Source organism: Camelus bactrianus, chromosome 21 (assembly GCF_048773025.1).
Source record: "Camelus bactrianus isolate YW-2024 breed Bactrian camel chromosome 21, ASM4877302v1, whole genome shotgun sequence".
NCBI lineage: Eukaryota > Metazoa > Chordata > Mammalia > Artiodactyla > Camelidae > Camelus > Camelus bactrianus.
Window position 1 is genome coordinate 9,798,959 of NC_133559.1, and position 20,580 is coordinate 9,819,538.

The 20,580-nt window shown below is 53.7% G+C and overlaps 1 protein-coding gene across 2 annotated transcripts in view; it reads left to right on the plus strand.

Moving 5' to 3' along the window:
* Positions 1-15,397, plus strand: part of KIRREL1 (kirre like nephrin family adhesion molecule 1) — a 98,113-nt gene extending 82,716 nt beyond the window's left edge. Inside the window, exons 4-15 of one of the 2 annotated variants that reach the window (XM_074349641.1) lie at positions 633-790; positions 2,652-2,802; positions 3,897-4,002; positions 4,110-4,258; positions 4,457-4,584; positions 5,265-5,439; positions 5,532-5,632; positions 7,143-7,341; positions 8,544-8,651; positions 8,819-8,958; positions 9,517-9,594; positions 9,853-15,397. In XM_074349641.1, the coding sequence (XP_074205742.1) occupies positions 633-790; positions 2,652-2,802; positions 3,897-4,002; positions 4,110-4,258; positions 4,457-4,584; positions 5,265-5,439; positions 5,532-5,632; positions 7,143-7,341; positions 8,544-8,651; positions 8,819-8,958; positions 9,517-9,594; positions 9,853-10,329 (1,970 nt within the window). In that variant the 3' untranslated portion in view covers positions 10,330-15,397. The remainder of the gene's footprint in view (positions 1-632; positions 791-2,651; positions 2,803-3,896; positions 4,003-4,109; positions 4,259-4,456; positions 4,585-5,264; positions 5,440-5,531; positions 5,633-7,142; positions 7,342-8,543; positions 8,652-8,818; positions 8,959-9,516; positions 9,595-9,852) is intronic. The other variant, XM_074349642.1, reaches the window with a different exon arrangement.
* Positions 15,398-20,580: the final 5,183 nt, after the last annotated feature.

The window sequence follows — 20,580 nt, forward strand, 5'->3', positions numbered from 1 at the left end:
ACAAGGTCGATGGTGTTCGGAGCTCCGAGTTCCCCTGGGAACCACCGAGGGGGTGGTTGAGGGGGACGTGGCAGGAGAGGCCCCGCGCAGCGGCTGGGATGTGAACAGGATGGACAGTGGTTCAGCAGAAGCTCTGAGAAGAGCAGCAGAAACAAGACGAGGTGGGAAAGCACAGGCCTTGGCCTGGCGAGCCCTGGACAGCAGGCTGAGATGCTCTGCAGCTTGTGCCCGGGGAGGCTGGTAGACATGGAAGGTGTCTGAGAAGGGAGGAGGCACAGTCTTAGCGGCGCTAGAGGGAAAATAGCCTGCCAGCAGGGATGGGTGGGTTCGGGCCAGCAGGGGCTGAAGGCAGGGAGTCCACGTGGGACGTTGCTATAATAGACCCGCTCCGTCCGGCTGCCCCCGACAGGAGGGAGGGGATGTAAGAAGCTCTGAGGAGCTAGCCACCTTTCTGTGCCAGGCCCCTCAGGCCACAGGAGCGACAGATACGGTGATCATAAGTTAGGGGGTGAGGATGGCACTGCCCCGCCAAGCGGTGGACATGCAGTCGGAGGGATCCCTCCAGGGGCAGGGGTTTTGGTCATCAGGACAGTGTTGGCTGCACCCTGGACTGACTTTGCTCTCCCCCACAGTCCCCCCGGAGGACACCAGGATTGATGGCGGTCCTGTGATTCTGCTGCAGGCGGGCACACCCCACAACCTCACGTGCCGCGCCTTCAACGCCAAGCCTGCTGCCACCATCATCTGGTTCCGGGACGGGACACAGCAGGAGGGGGCTGTAGCCAGCACGGTGAGACCCTGCCTGCTCCCCCAGCCCCTCCTGGGCCTCATCTCAGGTCACCTTTCCTTTCCCCTATGGATGGACTCAGGGGTCACTGATGGGAAAGGAGGCCCTAGAGGTCATCAGGTCCAATCCTCCCAATAAACAGTTGAGAAAATTGAGGTTCAGAGAGGAGAAGTGAATTCCCAGGTTCACAGTGCCCTTCAGTACTTGGCAGAGACTAAGAATAATAGTGACAAGAACTACACTGATTAAGCACCTACTCTGTACCAGGCACTGTGCATGCTAAGCCCGTTATGGACAGTCTCTCTTAATCCTTATGGGAGCTTCATAAATGAGCTTATTTCCAACTCACCAAGAGTAAACCAATGTTCAGAGAGGTTGAGTGACTTGCCCGAGGTCACACAGCTGACCTGCAGCACAGCTGGTTTCTACCCAGGTCAGAACGTGGTCTCTCTCTGCTGAGCCCCTCGACCTTCTTCCCCCAGCCCCTAGTTGGTACATGATCCCAGTTGGCACGACTGAGAGGTCGGTGAGGCAGGGATCATGTGTACATCATAAAGATGAGGAACCTCTAGCTGAGAAAGACATCAGGTCACTTGCCCAGGACCACACGGCAAAGTTGACTGCAGAGCTGGAATTAGAATTCAGATCACCTGTTTGGAGTTCCTCCTGCCCCTGCCCACAGCGGACAAATACACGTGCACCCAGCACTTTGCTGGGTGCTGCAGGAGACCCTGCTCATTGAGGGGAGAGACGGCTCACCTGGGTGCCTTGGAGTGTGGCCCCAGGGAGTACCTACAGTAGCTCTGCATGACCTTGGACCATTCACGCCTCGCTGGCCTTAGTGTCACCATTCGACAAACGAGAATTTGGCCTCGGTGGTGCTTAACCTTTTCACCACCAAGAACTGTGTTATTTTTCTCCTCTAGGGCTACACGTTTTGAAATATTTTGGCAACCAAACAAGCTGATTTGTTAATGGTCATTTGTCATCCACCCTCTTTTTTAAATTAATTAAAGGCGATGGGGCTTCGAAGCAGGCCGAGGGGGCTGGTGTTCCAGCACCAGGCTGGTACTGTTCCAGTACCGCATCAGATCCAGCAAGGATGCGTGTGTGGCTGTCAAATCGTGAGGCTCTACTTTGCCTGATAGTCTGGCTTCCCTTAGGCAGCGTGCAGTACAGAAACCAGCCCAAGGGTCCCTGTGACCATCCCCAGGGACCTCAGGTTGGATCTCACTGAGCCAGTGAGTCCCTTCCGTGCCCTCAAGGAGTTTACAGTCTAGCAGGAGAGACCCAGCACTGAAGCACACACGGTGCCTAAGAGACAAGGCCAGATGTGCACAGGTCGCTGTGCAGGACAGACTGGCTGCGAGGGGCACAAGTTCAGGCTGGGAGAGAGTCCTGAGAGCAAAAGCAGACTTGCCAGAAGAGGAGGGACTCGGGCTGGACTCAGAGAATTCCAGGAATGAGGCTCAAAGCCATAGGGAAAACTGTACAACACAGAGAGTGAACTCTAACGTAAATGCGGAGTTTAGTGAGTAGTAACGTATCAGTATGGTACATGAGTTGTAACACCTGTATTACACTCATGCATCATATTAATTAATAATTAGGGAAACCGTGGGGTAAGGGAGGTGGCTATATGGGAACTCACTATATTTTCTATTCAATTTTTCTGTCAATTTAAAATTTCTCTTAAAAATATAGTGCATTAATTGAAAACCAAACTGAACCCAACCTGGGGAGGAGGCAGGGGCTGGGGGAGGGGCTGAGCTTCAGGTTTAAAGCCCCCTCCAGCAAGCCCGGCTCCAACTGGGTGTCCCCGAGAGCAGAGGAGCTTGACCGTGCCTGGCCCCTCCCCACCCAGGAGCTGCTGAAGGACGGGAAGAGGGAGACCACCGTCAGCCAGCTGCTCATTAACCCCACAGACCTGGACATTGGGCGCGTCTTCACCTGCCGCAGCATGAACGAGGCCATCCCAAGTGGCAAGGAGACGTCCATCGAGCTCGACGTGCACCGTGAGCAGGGTCCTGGGGAGGAGCGGGGGAGGTGGGCACCTTTTGAGAAGCACAGGAGAGTCCCCTGGGGCCCCAGGACGGATGCTGCATTTCTCCCTCCTCTGGGATGTTCTGGTTTGAACCGGGTGCCCTGAGGGCTGGTGGAAGAGGCATCAGCTGTGAGCTGGGCAGTTCCTGGGTTTAAACCAGCAGGTGACTTTGGGCAGGGCTTTAATCCCCCTGAGCCTCAGTTTCTAATTCTGAATATGTGCAGAAAATAAAATGCAGGTCTACAGTCCCTTATTGGAAATTCCAAACCCAAAGTGATTTGGTGGCAAAACCTGAACTTGGGCTTTTCAGAATCTTTTATTTAACCCACTTAGTCTGAATAGCCATACATTTCACTGCAGATGTATTGATGCGTGTGACTACGGGATGCTGCCCAGACTCTGCTGGGGGTCTGGCAGAGTAAACGGTCTATGCACACCATTACCTTTCTTTATTTTTTTGTTAATGGAGGCACTGAAGATTGAACCCAGGACCTCGTGCATGCTAAGCACATGCTCTACCACTGAGCTGTACCCTCCCCCCAAGCCATTTCCTTTCTAACATTTGAAAAATTACAAATTCTGAAGCACATCTAGTTGCAAGGGTTTCAGATAAGGGATTGTGGACCTGTACCTGCTTCTCAGGGTTGTGAGCATTAAGTGAGATATAGTGGAAGAGCATATAGCATGGAGTATGCTACTTGGTAAGTGCTCAATAAATTCCCACTGCCGGGCGGTGGGTGGGGGGAGGGTGGGCAGCCATTGGAGAGATGCCCCACCCCCAGCCCTTTTAGTGAGCCTAGCAAGCCCACACTGACGCCTAGTGGCCACAGTTGGTCATTACATCCACTGGCTAATTTGTCTTCTGTATCATCCTTGGTCATCACCCTAGCCTAGAGGCTCCTGGAATAAAGGTGAAGAAGATGGCTTATTAATTGGAACAGGTACACTGCAAACTTAAATTCCCAGGTCCTCACGCAGGGGTGAGGTCTCAGTGTATGTGCTAGGGAGAGAAAAAGAAACCCGAGGGACAGAAGAGACCCTGACTTCCTGTCCTCCACTTTGCAGACCCTCCTACGGTGACCCTGTCCATTGAGCCACAGACAGTGCAGGAGGGCGAGCGTGTCGTCTTCACATGCCAGGCCACAGCCAACCCCGAAATCCTGGGCTACAGGTGGGAGAGGGGGACCAGGAGTGGGGGCTGCTGGGCAGGGCAGGCCACTAGATGTGGGGAGGCACCCCCCAAGGCCTGACCCTGCTTGGGGTTGCCTCCTCCCCCAGGTGGGCCAAGGGCGGCTTCTTGATTGAGGATGCCCACGAGAGTCGCTATGAGACCAACGTTGATTACTCCTTCTTCACGGAGCCTGTGTCCTGTGAGGTCCACAACAAAGTGGGGAGCACCAACGTTAGCACGCTGGTCAATGTCCACTGTGAGTAGCTGCAGGAGGAGAAATTGAGATGGGGACGGGGGTGTTTAAAGGGCCCCGGGAGTGGGGGAGGCCCTGTGAGGCTGAGGAGACGGGGGAGTGGATGTGGGGAGGTGACAGGCCAGAGAAGGAGGAGGAGAAAGATTGGCATTGAGGCCCAATGAGACTGAGACCCTAAAGAGCTGTTTCATTCTACCTCAGTTGCCCCCCGGATTGTGGTTGACCCCAAACCCACAACCACAGACATTGGCTCTGATGTGACCCTCACCTGTGTCTGGGTTGGGAATCCCCCCCTCACCCTCACCTGGACGAAAAAGGACTCAAACATGGTAAGATGCTTGCTGCCTCTCCTGATCGCTGGGAGGAGGGAGCCCAGCCTCAGGCGGGGGTGGGGAGGGGGCAAAGGCGAGCAGCATTATTGTGCAAGTTCAACCTGGGACATTTCCAGGATCTTGGGGTTTGGAGGAGGACAGTGCTTGCAGTCAGCCCCACCCTCCTCGCAGACAGCTGGCCAGTTCAGTGGCAGTGGGAGGGACACGGTGACCTGTGGGTGGGAGGACGAGAGGGGGCCTGAGTGGAGCTATGGCAGTAGCAAGAGATCTGGTAAATGAATGTTGCACACAAGGCTGGGGAAGCTGGGATGATTCAGTAGAGAGGAGAAGGCTGAATTCTGCAGCTCTATAGTGACCTACATTGGACAGTTTGGGCTAAAAATTGCAGAAAGAGGGATTTCCGAGCCAAACTTCCTACCTCATTTGGCCAGAAAAGCACTTGAACAGATCACCAGAAAAGGCTGCATCCTCTGTGCAACGATCACAGCCTCACCTGCCCTCTTGAGCCTCCCCTATCTCTGCCCACTCGTACAGAGATGATGTGTTTGAATGCGAAGCAGTTCAGTCAGGGGACGGACCAGATAGACTCGGGACCCCATTTCCCTTCTGGGCATTCACTTGTGGCCCTTCCTGCTTTCTTTCCAATGCCTCCAATGCGGGGGCCCACCCGGACCTAGGGGCCCAGGCCTCCTGGCTCCCCACCCGAGGCTGCTCTCTCTGCCCAGGTCCTGAGTAACAGCAACCAGCTGCTGCTGAAGTCGGTGACCCAGGCAGATGCCGGCACCTACACCTGCCGGGCCATCGTGCCTCGGATCGGAGTGGCTGAGCGGGAGGTGCCACTTTATGTGAACGGTGAGTGGCCCGAGGGGGGCAGGGGTCTGGGGGTGGGGTGGGGTAGGCGCTGCAGGTTCCAGCTGGCCCTGACGACATCCCCTTGCTTGCAGGGCCCCCCATTATCTCCAGCGAGGCCGTGCAGTACGCCGTCAGGGGTGACGGCGGCAAAGTGGAGTGTTTCATCGGGAGCACGCCCCCCCCAGACCGCATTGTGAGTCCGGGGACTGGCCGGGGGCCAGCAGCCTGCTTCTCTGCTCAGCTCAGCCTCTCCCCCCCATTCCCCACTTTCTCTGCCTTTGCTCCTCCCGTTTCCCCTGGCCTTTCCTGTGCTTCTCATCTGCTGACTTGCTGTCCCTCTGGCCCTCTCCCTGCTCAAATGCTACCTCCTCTCTTACTTGCATGAACTTGAGCCAAGTACGCAGTGTTTGGAACCTCAGTTTCCTCATCCACAGAATGGGGGCAGTGATCCCTGTGGAACAGGGCCACTGTGAGAAGTGATAGTGACCACAGGTGTGAAAGGTCTGGCGGAGCCCTGGCTGGGTGCGTTGGTGGTTCCCCTGGGCCTTCACGCTTACTCTTTCTTCTCGCTCGTCTCCTCCCCTTTCCTCAGCTTCCCCGTCTCTTCCTTGCCCCCTCTTCTGCACGCTGCCCTCTGCCCCTCCACCCTGGTGCCTCGGATCTGTCCCACCCGTCGTCCACTCTCTCCCTTCTGCCTTCCTCCTCCCACCAGCTCCTGCACCACTCCCCCCTCCCCCGTCCCCCACACCATGAGCCATTAATTCCTTCCGTGACCATTAACCGGCAAACCCCTCATCACATTTAATGACCATTTGGCTAACTCCAGGGCTGCCCAGGGACACTTCATTACCACGGCCGCCTGGGCAGCAGGCGGCTTGGCTCCCCGGGGGCTCTCCTTGCAGAGCTGGGAGGCCTGATCCCTGGAAAGGAGCCAGTTCTCAGCGACTCCCCCTCCCTCAGTCTCCACTCTGAGGGAGGGGACACCAAGGGGGCGATGCCCCAGCGTGGGGGTAGAGGATGGAGGAGCCTGGGAGAGACCCCTCTCCTGTGATAACTCCCACTCCTTATCAGGGTCTGTGGGTGGGTGGCCAGAGCTAGCGGGCGTGTTCTGGCAGGGCCGGCTGCGGGGTGGTTCAAAGTAAGGTGAAACAGTTGAGTTATGTTTGGTTAGACTCTCAGACTGTCGGCGCTGGAGGGAAGCCGTCTGCCTCCAGCCTCGTCCTCTCCTTCCACAGATGAGGAAGCTGGGGCCCAGGGAGGGGAGGGGAGGCCGTACGGCTCAGGGGGAGAACCAGGCTTAGATCCTGGCTCTCTATCCAGGACCTGTTTTGCCACATTAGGGGTTCCCACATGTTGGTTCCTTGGATCAGCTGGCATTGTGACAGGAAAAGAGATTCCTGGGCCAGCCCCCTGGAGGGTCATATTTAGGAGATAAGCCCCCCCCCCCCGCCAGAATCTGCATGTTTAAGTGTCCCTGGGTGTATCTGGCACACGTCTCAGGCATGTTTGGGAGCCTCTGTTTCTAGACTGGAGGCTCGGTGCCAGGACTGGGGCAGCAGCTGTGACAGGGGCCTGCTGCAGGGCGAGCATGGGGCTGGGCGTCAGGGCACACGGGTGAGGATGCGAGGATGCCCCGAGGGTGGGCCAGGAGTTTCCTCCACCTGCCTTTCCTCACCCTGTCCCGCCCTCCCCACCCACCCCAGGCATGGGCATGGAAGGAGAACTTCCTGGAGGTGGGGACCCTGGAACGCTACACGGTGGAGAGGACCAACTCGGGCAGCGGGGTCCTGTCCACGCTCACCATCAACAACGTCATGGAGGCCGACTTCCAGACCCACTACAACTGCACTGCCTGGAACAGCTTCGGGCCGGGCACGGCCATCATTCAGCTGGAAGAGCGAGGTGACGGCAGCGCTGGCTGTGCAGCCAGGGCGTGGGGCAGGCTGGGCACCCCGCTCCCTCTTCTCTCCGGGAGCACAGCTCAGAGACAACACTCTCTTGATCCTGCCCTCCAGGGCCTAGCTTTGGTGCTCAGCTGGGGAAACCCACTTGCTTTTTTAAACATTTGTGGAGAATCTGCTATGTGCCAGGCCCTGCGCTGGGGGCTGCTGGAGCAGATGTGACTGTCCCCGCCCTCCAGGAACTTTCAGTTTAGTGAAGGACTTACAGAGCAGTAGCAAATGACTTCAGATGGAGAAAAACCAAATGATCTGTGAAACAGCAACTCTGCCTACCTCACTGGATTCGTGTGAGGATTAAATGAGAGAATATCCTTAGAGTATCTGGCATATAATAGGCGCCCAGTAAGTTTTGCTTCCCCAGCCTCTTCACTAATCCTTCATCTGATAAGAGACATATTCCCTTGCTTAAGGCACTTCTAGCCTGAAGAAAGAGGCGTGCCTTTGACTTTTTCTGGAAGCTCCCAAGAAAGAGCCTTTAAAAAAAAAAAAGAACTAGCCGTTTGACATGGGAGAAGGAGGAAAATAACTGGGGACCCCGTCAGTTCTGTCTTAGCTGAGGGCACCAGTGAGAACAAGGAGGTGGCAGGGAAGAGCAGATGGAGTAAGGCGGGACTTTGCAGGGAAGGCTTTCTGGAGGGGAAGAGCCTGACACAGATCTGATCCGTCCAGGACAGCCAGGAAGGGAGAGAGAGCTGGCGGCAGGATTCCTGGGGAGCAGGGGGAACCAACTGAGCCCTGGGAGGGTAGGTGCAGCTACAGTGGTCACAACGTGCAGGTGGGGAAGGTGGCGAAAGAGGTCGGAACACAGGTGGCAGGTGGGAGAATTCGGAGACAGTTGACCTCTGAGGAGCCCAGCCAGGAAGGAGAGACGAGCTTCACAGGCAGGTGGGCTGCAAGGGACAGACGGACCACCGAGGCCAGGGTCAAGCTGATCCCGACTGTGATCAAGCTGAAGCTCAGGTCTAAACCCAAACACAATGCAGATTTCCTCTCAAATACCCCCTCTACTTAAACTGAACACAACTCAGCAGAAACCCACCCTACCCTGTGCACAATCCAGCGGTGCGTGGGGCTTGGCACTGAGCTCAGATCCCCGGTGTGACTCCATCCTTAGCCCTGCCCCTTTCTTTCCCTCATCTGCAGAAGTGTTACCCGTGGGCATCATCGCCGGGGCCACCATTGGCGCAGGCATCCTGCTCATCTTCTTCTTCATCGCCTTGGTGTTCTTCCTCTACCGGCGCCGCAAAGGCAGTGAGTGTGGGCCCTATGCGAGCTGCAGCTCTCCCGGGGGTCCCCAACCAGCAGTGCCTGGGAGGGCCGAGAGGGGTTGGCTGCCGCACTCCCCAGCCCAGGTGGGTCCGGGAGCAGCCGCTGCAAAGGCTGGGAGAAAGCGTCCAGGCTGCTCCTCCTTGTCCCAGGTCGCAAAGACGTGACCCTGAGGAAGCTGGACATCAAGGTGGAAACAGTGAACCGTGAGCCTCTCACCATGCACTCCGACCGGGAGGATGACACTGCCAGTGTTTCCACAGCGACCCGCGTCATGAAAGCCATCTACTCGGTGAGGCCCTCTTCTCCTTGGCCCACACCCTTCTTCACACTCTTGGGACCAGCCCCACCTGGCATACCTTGGTCCTGCCACACACACGTACACGTGCACACACACTACACGCTGGCGCCCGCATGCGCACACAAACACATACACGTGCACACGCTCCCCAGGCTAATTTCCCTTCAGCAGAGGACAGGCAGGTGGGGCCTCCACGGGCTTCCGGGGCCCCATCCTCCCACCATAGAGTGTCAGAGTTGGAAACCCCTATAAGTTTTCTGGCTCAATTGCTTCACTCCTTGGATGAGGAAACAGCCTCATAGAGGAGCAGTGACATACCCAAGCATTGCATGTTAGGGACAAAATCAGTGCTAGAACCCAGGACTCTGGCCTCTTCCTGCCACATCCCAGAGCCTCTGCGCTGCTGGGATAGGACACAGAATTCAAGTCTGCCTGTGACCCCAGATCCTTCCCCCTAGCAGGTGGCCTGTGGGCGTGGGGATGGGGTGGGCAGCAGGGGACAAGAACAGGGCGTCCATCTCCTGACGCCCAACTCCTGCTGCTCTGCAGTCCTTCAAGGATGATGTGGACCTGAAGCAGGACCTGCGCTGTGACACCATCGACACCCGGGAGGAGTATGAGATGAAGGTGGGAAAGGGGGAGGGGCCGGCGCACGAGTGCCGGGGGTGGGGTGGGGGGACTCTGTGGGCCTGCGCAGGGGGTGGGATGAGGGCGGGTTTGGGGAGGAGCGGTCAGGAGGCTTACTGAGGGAAGAGAGCTGGAGAGCTATTGGCTGAGAACGCAGGGCAGAGCCAGAGAACGAGGCCCAGAGCGCGTGACCAGACCTGACACCCCTCCCCCAAGAGGGACCTTCCTCCTCCATGCTCTTCTCTCGTTGCCCCCCAGGACCCCACCAATGGCTACTACAACGTGCGTGCCCACGAGGACCGCCCGTCTTCCAGGGCAGTGCTCTATGCGGACTATCGGGCCCCGGGCCCCGCGCGCTTCGACGGCCGCCCGTCTTCCCGCCTCTCCCACTCCAGCGGCTACGCCCAGCTCAACACCTACAGCCGGGCGCCGGCCTCCGACTACGGCCCTGAGCCCACAGCCCCTGGGCCCGCTGCCCCCGCTGGCACCGACACGACTAGCCAGCTGTCCTACGAAAACTATGAGAAGTTCAATTCCCATCCCTTCCCCGGGGCAGCAGGGTACCCCACCTACCGGCTGGGCTACCCCCAGGCCCCGCCCTCCGGCCTGGAGCGGACCCCGTACGAGGCGTATGACCCCATTGGCAAGTACGCCACAGCCACGCGGTTCTCCTACACCTCCCAGCACTCGGACTACGGCCAGAGGTTCCAGCAGCGCATGCAGACTCACGTGTAGGGCCCGAGCCTGGCCGGGGCATCTCTGCGGGGCAGAGGAGAAGGCTCTCACAGCTGTTCCCTGATATTCAGGGGCGTTGCTCGTTGTTGCTCCCGTCCTGGACCAGCCTTCCTCCTCCCACCGTGGCAGGCGGGGAGCAGGTCTCCCGGAAACACCCCGTCCCGAGGATGGTGCTCTGTGCATGCCCCAGCCTCCTGGGCCTGCCTTTCCCTCTTCTTCGGGAGGATGTGTCTCTTCTGACCTGCACTCTTGCCTGGCCCCAGCCTGGGCACGGGGAAAGTGAAGGTTGCGGAGAGCAGAGGGGGCACTTTTTAGCATTCCCTTTCTATCTCACCCCTCTAGTCTCCCGTAAGTGGACGGGGATCCTGTGGGGATGAGCAGGCTTTGACCCAGGAGACATGAAGTGTGGGGGGTGAGTGGCTCTGGCACAGGTAGATGGAATTGGGATAGACTGGCCGGTCCCTCTGTCATCTGCACTCATACCTTCGGTGCATCTCTCCCTCCTCGGGTTGCAGAAGGACCTTGGATTTACTTTAGCCCTGGCACCGAGTTCAGATCCAGCCCTCATTCAGATGCCAATCATCCTGGCTGCCCACTGCGGACACCTGTCTGTCCGCCTGCCGAGGGGTTCCAGGTATCTCCCGTAGCGCTGCCCTCTTTCCTTCTCTTCCGCGCTGGGCCAGCCAGAGAAACCAGGGGTTGTGGTGGAGAAAGAAAGATCAGGAACCATGTCCTGATTCCCCAGCAAGACAGCTGTGTGCTACATAGAAGTTTCCAGAACACATGCTAGAAGGAGCCCATCCAAGCCCCCTGCTCTCCCCATTCTGCCCCACCTCCTGGCTTTAACTCTTTAGCCTGCCTAGGGGAGTGGTAGGGTGAGGGTGGGGGTACTATAGGCTATTTTTCAAAGACAAAAAAAAAAAAAAAAAAAAAACAAAACACAATGAAAACCTCATTTGGAAAAAAGAAGCTGTAGGGAGTCCCCCCACCCAAATACAAGTCCCAGTGGAAAGGAAAGGAGTGTCTGTCTCCACCAGGCACCTTCCATTACTCTTTCAATTTCGAAGCACTTTGAATCCATTTTTAAACATTCAGGTGGTGAGACCTGTCACCCAGTAGGTTCTGCTAGGACAAGGAGGGGACCTGGCTGTCAGGCTCTGCTGACCTACCCTAGGGGGAACCAGCTGGTTAGAGAGGCCACCTTCCAGGGGGCATGGGAGATGTTCTCTTTGGACAGGTTTGGGTTTGTTAAGTGTTTTTTTTGTTGTTGTTTTTTGTTTTTTTGTCTTGAACCATTCAGATTCCTTCTTCCACTTTCAGTGCCTTCAGTGTCCAGCGTTGGTGGACCGGCCCTGTTTGGGTGGCTATGTGGGGGGCTGGTATTATGAGCCCAAAGTCAGTGTCAAGTGTTGCAGAATTTAGGGGACATGGGTGAGGGGGCTTGGAGAGGAAGGGGGTCTGGTGAGAGGAAGGGCTGGCCAGGTAGGGTCACTCGGAAGGGCACTGCAGGCAGCCGCCCACATGCTGCCCCCATGCCCCCCACCCCCGTACACACCGTGCACGCATACCCGCACGCGCATTCCGCATTCCCAGCCGCCACCTTCTGACCAAAGAGAACCGGCGCTCCAAAGAGAACTTGTCGCCCTGCCCCAGCCTCCCCTTCCCAAGAAGCAGGGTCTGGAGTCTGCTGTTCCCCTCGCTGGGTTCTAACGGGACCAGTCCTCCGTTGCAGTTCCCAGAGTGCGCTTTGCCCTTTCTCGTGGTCACCGTTCATTAGCATGTTCACTTTAATGCGTTACGCGCTCATCAGCCACGGGCCATCACCACCTTCGCGGATGGGTCTGTGGGGTGACATTCCTCGCCATCCCCTTGCTGGTAAGGACCCGCCAGCACAGGAAGGCAGTTACTCGGCTTGGAGCCTCTCGGGCTGCCACTGCACCCTCCTCCATTTCAGCGGGGTAAGTCCTGTGGACCTGCCCGGCCAGAAGCACGGTAGAGGCTCCTGGTTTTATTCCACCCCTTCCCCTGGAAGCTGACTCCTCCCTGTGGAGTCTTTTTATGTGAACTCAGTAACAAGCTCTGTTAAGGATGCAGGTTCCTGTGCAAATTCATGCGTATTTTGATGATTTTCACAGAAGACATAGGTAATATAAACGGTTAGAGTCTAAAGATGGTGGCTTTTTAAAACGGGAGTAAACCCCCAAAAAAGACATTTCTGTACGGGGTTTGGCCACATTCTCTTTTTTCCTCCTTTAGTTTTAGTTCTGGGTCCGTTCTGTTGAAATGATGGAGAGGAGGAAGCCCTGAAGTCACTAGGTAACTCGGCTGACCCTGCAGGGACCTTTGAGTTCAGAAGCCTGACACAGAGCTACTTCCCTGTTCTCTGTTCCTTAGCACATGACCTGGGGCCTCCTGGGTATCGAGCTAGCACCGTGCAAGGCAATCAAGGCTGTCTCTGCCCTCTGCAACTTGCACTGTGGTCCGATCAGACTGAATTGGGACCGACCTGAGGCCAATGGAATTGCTTTCCTGGGGAGTAGAAGATGCCCTTGAGCTTTGAGCTTTGTTGTCTAAGGCTGGAGTCCTCCAAGATGGTGTCTCAGTACTTGTGGTCACTTTGGTGATCCTGACTACCTTTGACATTCGGGGTTCTGTGGGAGGGGCCAGGGTTCAGGAGACGTGGGACGCGGTCCTGAGGCTGCTGTTTACTGAGGGACCTTGGCCTAGCTTCTTACATTCACTGCGGCTCGTGTTCTGGTCTTTAAGGTCGCACAGACCTAGTCATTTTTCTCTTGCTGTGCTCTTTGTGAGGTGGAGGGGCCTCCCATCCCTGGCAAGGATTTGGAAACAGTGACTGGGCAGGTGGAGGGATGGGGGAGTTGAAAGGTCCTCCTCTCTTGAAAGAAGCTGTCACCATGGGCTTCATCCTCCTGTTCAGAAGGGTTGTGAATGAATTTGCACCGGGAACCCCTTGCTCCCAAACAGCATCTAAAAGCACATCCTACACTTCAGTGAAATTGATGTGAGGTGACCCTTTGGCCACTGTGCTGCTCCCCACGCTGAATACCGGCAGTGTCGCAGAGGCGTGTCTGGCCAGGGCAGGACTTAGGGAGTCCCCTCCACTGTGCACCCAGGTTTCAGGCAACCTTCTCTGGGAAGAGGTGCATTCCCATGGCCCAAGGACAGCCAGCCCCACTTATCCTGAGCAAGGCGGAGCCTGCAGACTGAGGTATCAAACCAGAGGGTGAGGCGTGAGTGCAGCTGACCCCTGTGTGCGGGAGCAGGTCAAAGGGCAGCTGGTAGAGCGAGAGGGGGTGCCGCAGTTTTTGACACAAGTTCTGGATCTTGAAGAGCTTCTTGTGATCCTAGGTGACCCACAGTCTCCTTGTGCAGGGCCCAATCTACCTCCTAAATCCCAGATCCCCCCAAGTCTAGGTACAAAGTTTACGTGAAAGAAAAAGGAAAACAGTAAGAAAGGAAAGCGGCCAGGGTGGGAGCAGGGCTGTGCACTCGCCAATGTCCCACTCGGGATGAAAGAGGTTAGTCTGATCCCCCCTGGTCCAGGCACTGTGCCCTCTCCTTGTCACAGCAGGTGCCACTTTCCTCATCATGTTGAGGGTGGCCTCTTCTGCCCTGGGGTCTGTTTTGCCCTCATTCCCTCATTAACTGAGCAGCACTCTATTAGGAGCCCCACGTCCTGGGCTCCTTCCAGTGGGATCAGATGGTCACTCAGAGTACTTGAGCCATGTCCCTGGCAATGTTGGGCCACTTGGGTTTGGAGAAAACCCCGTTAAAACCAAGACCCCAGTTGGATTTAACTGGCTCATTCTTGGCCTCCCTCTGCTGGGAAGGCGGTTCAGTGCCCACTGCTGCACGCCCAAGGCAAGCCCGGCCTCGGGGACCCTGGCTTCTCTGCCGGTTTAGTGTGTGTCCTGAGCCAGGTCACCGCTCTGTGCCCCTGCAGGCCCTTCTGCATGTGGAGGGACTCACCTGAAAGGCATTAATGAAATTTCCGACCCTGGTGGGACCAGTGAGGAGGTGATACTAGAACACTGATGTGCACAGACCGAGGGATGTAATTGGAAAGGCATTTATTTTTGTGAAGAGGTGATCAACTTAACACAGAAATATCCCTTCTCCTTGCCTCCCCCTTTACCCTCCCCCGACAGTCTGTCTCCTTTCCTGGAGGCCAGCCTCCTGAAAGGCATTGGCCTCACTTTTCTCAGCTTGGTCCTGACATCACAACTCTGGGCTGGTGGAGGGGCTGGGAAGATGTGTGTGGCTCGGGGCAGATCTCAGAATTTGGGAGATAGGGGACAGGGAGAGGGCAGAATCCCACTTTCCTGCATCACTGTGAGGGAGCTCCAGGCCCTGTCCCTGGAGACATAATTGCTGCGCAGAAGTCACAGGCCATACTGGGCGGTCCGGGTACAAGCTCGCCCTCAGAAATGATAACAGTAATAATAATAACTCCATTTGCATAGCGCTGTCACTCATTCCTACCAGCCTCCTGTCCCCCAGTCCCGGCTTTTTGCTGGCCCCACCACTGGCCTTTGCAAGTGTTGGTGGGCCGTGGGTTCTTCTGTTCACTTGTGGGGGTCTGCAGGTGCTGCTCCCCTGACTCTGGGGAGACAGCAGTCAGGTTGCCAACACAATCAAACTCGCGACACAATCTTGTCAGCAATAGTGACCCAGAGGCTGAGTGACCTCCAGTTACACCAGAAAGAGGCCCAGGGCCCTGTGGTCATGTTTTCTACCCCAACCGTTCTTGGAATTACAGCCTCCACTTCTGACTCCAGTTGAATTTTCTCCACCCAAACCCCGATAACAAATGGATCCATGATGATCATTAAGAGAAGAGGAAAAAAAAATATTATTTTTGTTAGGACAGACCATCGTAGATTTTTAGCAATGTGTATCTGTGTGTCCCTCACACCTTTTCCTATTCTGCCTTTTTTCATTTTCCTTTTTTTTAAATATTATGTACTATATTTTTAGTCTCAAACACACTATATATTATATATATTTAATTTTTTTATATATATAAATATAAATGTTTTAAAAAGTACCGTGGTTTGTGTTGTTTAATGCACAAGCAGTGCTCATCACTCAGAAGCTTGCCAGATTTGGGGTGAAATGACCTAAATGGGAGGAAAAGGTGGATTTTTGGGTCAAGGCTGCAGAGGCTATGTTTTTGTGTCACCTCCAGGCCACGGGGCAAACGCATTTCGTTCACCAGTTTGTGACGGTCGCAGAAGCCTGAGGCCAGGTATGCCAGTCCAGGGACAGACGGCTGGAAGTCCGTGTTTTTGAAACACAGCATCCGGACATTCTGTGCCGAATCTGACTGTGGGGATAGGAAAGGGGGAGACTGGACAGGGGATCCAAATCCCAAAGGATTTGGGAATGTGAGGGACCTGTTCGGACTGGTTTAGTTTATTTGAAATGCAGTGGTTTGGGTAAAAAGCAAAGTTACCAGGTTGCCCACCTTTTGAACTTGGACTGAGACAGACTAAGACAGCAGACAGAGCAGCAGTACCCCCACACAGAGGCCATCCTGGCGAGAAATTCTAAGTTCTCCGAGTTTAGTAGAATTTGCAAGGATTTTACTTTGCTCTTTTCACAGGAGTGTCTGAGGGTCACTGAAAAAAAAAAAAAAACAAACAAGTGTTTTCAGATAATGTTTTTGAAAGCTATAAATCACTAGAGAATACAAGGGTTTATCGTTTCCCTTGTCCAGTTAACAGCCAGGCAAACTGAAGATGGGCCACACTAGCCTTTTTGTACACAAGGGACACAGGACACAGTCAAAGATAGGGATGTAAAAGCTGAAAAAGTACTTAAGAGAAAATGCAACCCATTTCCAAGAAGGTCGGAGGTCCCAGCCCAGAGCTACCATGGAGGGAGGGGCAGGACGCCGTGGGGGCTGCAATCTGGGACGAGAGAACGTAGGTAGCCCCAGGGGCGTCCGACCTGGATGCGAATGAGAGGCCCCTGCATCTCGAGGCTACAGCCAGGTAAGTTGAACTGGCACAGGTAAAACAGGACATGGTTGTTGGGATCCAGATGCAAACAGAAGAAAGTTTGAAAACAAAAAAACAAAAAAAAAAACAGAGAAGAACCAAGTTTATGCAAACATGGAGGCCCAGGTGAACTCTGTGAGGCCACGCAGTGTTCAGTGGGCTGCAGCCTGTGCTCTGTGTCTGCTGGGGCTGCATTTGATTCCTCTCTGCATCCCCAGAGCCCAGCGCAGAGCCAGCAGGCACTTCGGGACAAGCCAGTGAGCTGTCTAGAGCACCACACAATGCTGGCTGTCGAGCCCAAGTTCATGTGCTCGACACACAGTGAGGCCAAACAAACCGAAATGTCGGAGTTTGGAGCAGAGGAAAGTTTATCGATCAAGAGCGCATGGACCAAGAAGGTGGGAGATGTAGGTTTGTCTCAGATCCATCTTACTGGCTGGCCGAGTTATAAAAATTTTAAAGGCAGTATTTGGGATGAGGGATGCAGGGGACATGACTTTCTCTTGATTGATTGGTGGCGAGGTAACAAGGTGATGTTTCAGGAATCTTAATCATCAATCTTCTGGTTCCAACCAGTCTGGGGTCTACTTGCTTGTGATCAGCATGTAATCACCATCCTCCACCAGGGAGGGGGTCTTAGTTTCTGCAGAACAACTCCAAGATACATGTCAGATTGTTAGATACATCCCTTGAGGGAACTAAGACTGTTTGTCTTTCCAAATTTTTTTTTTTTTAACGGAGGTGCTGAGGGTTGAACCCAGGACCTGGCACATGCTAAGCACGCACTCTACCATTGAACTATTACCCTCCCCCTCTAGGACTCTGTTTCATCACTGACCTGTTGTTTCTTGATTGCTTTTCCTTTGCTTCTGTATTCCTTCACCCATGTCCCTACTTAGTAACTGCTGAAGTCTGTTCTTTGGAACTCAGGGAAGGCCTAGGAGACTAAAGCCTTTTTCTACAAAAAAGAAATGAGGGGCACAGAACGTGTTTTGTACCTGGAAGGGCCCCATAAAGTCCTGCTCGGTTTCAATCCCCTCTTTTCTTTGCTATTCCTCAATCCTAAGAGGAAGAGGGTGGGACAAGAAAGGGAGTAGAATTTTGGATGGAGAGATTTATCATAAATGTGGCAGGAGGACTCGGTTTTAGGGGGAACCCACTCCCTTCTGTAGGCACGCGACAGGACTCAGAATCCTGTCCCAGGTAATAGGTCTCCTGTGTTGGGGCCCAAGCCCCTCCCTTAAGCCCCCCCCCAGCCAGAGGACAGATAAGAATGACACCGACAGCCTCTTTATCACTCTTCACAGAGTCTGAAAAGCTGCTCCCTCCTCGGGGAGTCTCCTTCCTCACAGTAAGAGCCTTGCCCTTGCAAATGTGCTCCTGTCTGCACCTTCACACCCAAGTGTGATGTTCAGAGGTTCAAAGTCCTCCAAGACCTACCCAAGTTCACTTTCCCAGAGGATCGGATCATTCAGCCCTCCCTTTCACTCACCCAGTGTTTCAACACAGTCCAGCGGAATCCGGCCTTGTTTGAAGCTCAGGCTTGCACTTTGCTGCCCCTGTGCTTTTTTGCCCAAGCTCTTTTCTCTGCCTGGAATGCCCATGACCCTTGACCTTTCTATTTCCAAGTTTTATTTATCTGTAGGAATCAGCTCACAGGCCACCTCTTCCAGGAAGCCTTGCCTGAGTCTCATCATGGACTCACCTCTCCCTCCTGGGAAGTCTCAGGACAGGTGAGCTGCGCCTCACTCACCTCATTTACAACTGTCTGCTTTGAGCACAGGGTTTTGTGTAGAAGACATTAGTACTTCCCTCTTAAAATAAGGGCCCTGGAAGGCAGTGATCATGTATCATTTTTTTAAAAAAATTTTTATTGACGTGTAGTTGATTTACAATGTTAGTTTCAGTTGTACAGTGAAGTGATTCAGTTATACATATACATACATATATATTTTTTCTTTCCAGATTCTTTTCCATTATATGGTATTACAAGAAATTGAATATAGTTCCCTGTGCTGTGCAGTAGGGCCTTGTTGCTTATCTGTTTTATATACGGTAATGCATGTCTGTTAATATAGAATTTATTTTAGTACCATCGTCGCCCAGCAGAGTCCCTGGCATGTACTTGTTCAGTATGTGCTGAAGGAATGCAGGGATGGCGGGCAGGGAGCCAAACCCATAAACGTAATACATAAAGGGAATTTAACCTTGCAGAGTCCATCCTTGATGAAGTGGGAGAGTCAAGTCAGTCTGCCAAGCTGATGGGCATTATCAGTACTCACTAATATTGAGCTCTTTCTTTGAGTCCCCTGGCTATTGGTCAGGGCCAACCTGACTAGTTTTGGCCAGTGTTCTATAAACAGAAGTGACATGTCACTTCCAGACCAAAGCATTTAATTGCTAGTGAGACCCCCCCTCCAGCTCTTTCTTTGCCTACCATAGCGACAAGAGCTCATTTATTCCAGATGGTGCACCTTTGTAATAATGGAGTCCCTCTCCCCCTGGGACCCTGAGCGATGATGTGAAAAAGAGTCCTTTTGCCAAGCCACGATGAACGTGTAGTTTGAGGGAGAAGTGAATCTTTGCTTTGTTAAGATATAGAGATGTTGGAGTTGTTTGTTACTGCAACACAGTGTATCCCATCCTGATTAATAACACAGCTTCACCGTTTGCTCCTGCTTGATCTTGGAAATAATGTGGGGGAGGAAGAAATTTTCCTCTACCCTTCTAAGTTCCTCTGGTCAGTCTAAGAATTAAATTGACATGAGGCAGATTAACAGGAGAAAATCCAGTAAAAATTTAGTAACAGGTACACAGAGAAGAGACCCAGGAAAACTGAGTAACTCACCAAAAAATGGCAAAAGCCCTGTCCTTACACACCGTCCTCAGCTAAAGACAGAAGAGGCTGTTGAGGGTGGGTAGAGTCAGTTATGAGAGGTTATAATCACCCAGCAAACTAAGCTGACTATGATAAAGACTTAAGTCATTGCCTTCCCCATTGGTAAGAATTTCTAGAGGTTTGGTCATCCTCCTCTTCCAGGTACAGAGAGAGAGAGACACCCTTAAAAATGGAGATTTCCCTTACGAATGTAAATATTTCTTACAAAAGGGTAACTCCTACTTGGTTTTCTGAGCCCTTTTCCAGTCTACCATTCCACAGAAAATAACCAAATTAAAACAATGTGCCAAAGAAACGTATTTTAGGCTGGCCAATTCTGCTCCCCTACAGTAAGTTACTTGACCTCTTTGCATTTCGCTTTCCTCTCTGTGAAATGGATCAATAGTGCGAATTCCATATTAAGTGCTCAGCAGCGTTCCTAGCACGTGGGTCTCGGTAAGCGTCAGCTTGTGTTACCCTGGAGAAAGGGGAGTACTGAGGACCTGCCCCCTTCCCCTTTGCCCCTTTCCTTAGAGACATCACAAAAGATGTCAACAATTGCCCAGGGGTTATGAAAAGAGTGTGGAATCTGGAATGAGACGATTTAGGTTAAAATCACAGCAGTGCCCCCTGGAACTCTGATTCAGGGCAGGTCAGCATACCTCTCTGAGCTGACTTTTCTTTATCTGTAAAATGTTGTGAACCCTCCATGAGATGAGATGCACAAAAGCCCTTTGTAAATTGCCAAAAGCTATTCAAACACGAGTTGATTTCTTGGGTCTATGAATGCTCTGTAGCATCCGGCCCCCACCCCATCCCCATTCTCCGCAGCATCCCTCGCCGCACACTTCGCCCCTGCAAACACACTCCCCACCCCTGCACCTGCACAGGACGTACTGGCAGCTCCAACAGCGACCTGATATTGAGAGACTGTGCCCATCCAGCTGGGACGACAGAACCCATCTTCCTGGCCCCCAGGGTTCAAAAACCAAAAGACCAGCTCTTTGCAAAGCAGGAACCTGGGGGAGGAGAAAGATCACTTCATCGTACTCACTTTCCCATTTCCTTTACTCATTGTAATTAGCTACACAGAGGCAACCTCCCGGGGAGAGCGGAGCCATCAGCTCCCTGAATTGTACTGGGGAGCTTTGTCCCTTTGTTCCTCTCCACATAATACTGCTCTCTTGGTGGTCGCTATGCAAACACATCCTGCATTCATTTGCAAACTGGGGAATATTTCATATTTTGAAGCTCAGATTAATGGTCCATCTCCCTCAAAAAGATACTGGTTGGGACCTCTTTGCAAACAGTGTCAGGTCAACACTCCTGGTCTGGTTCCTCAGATATGCC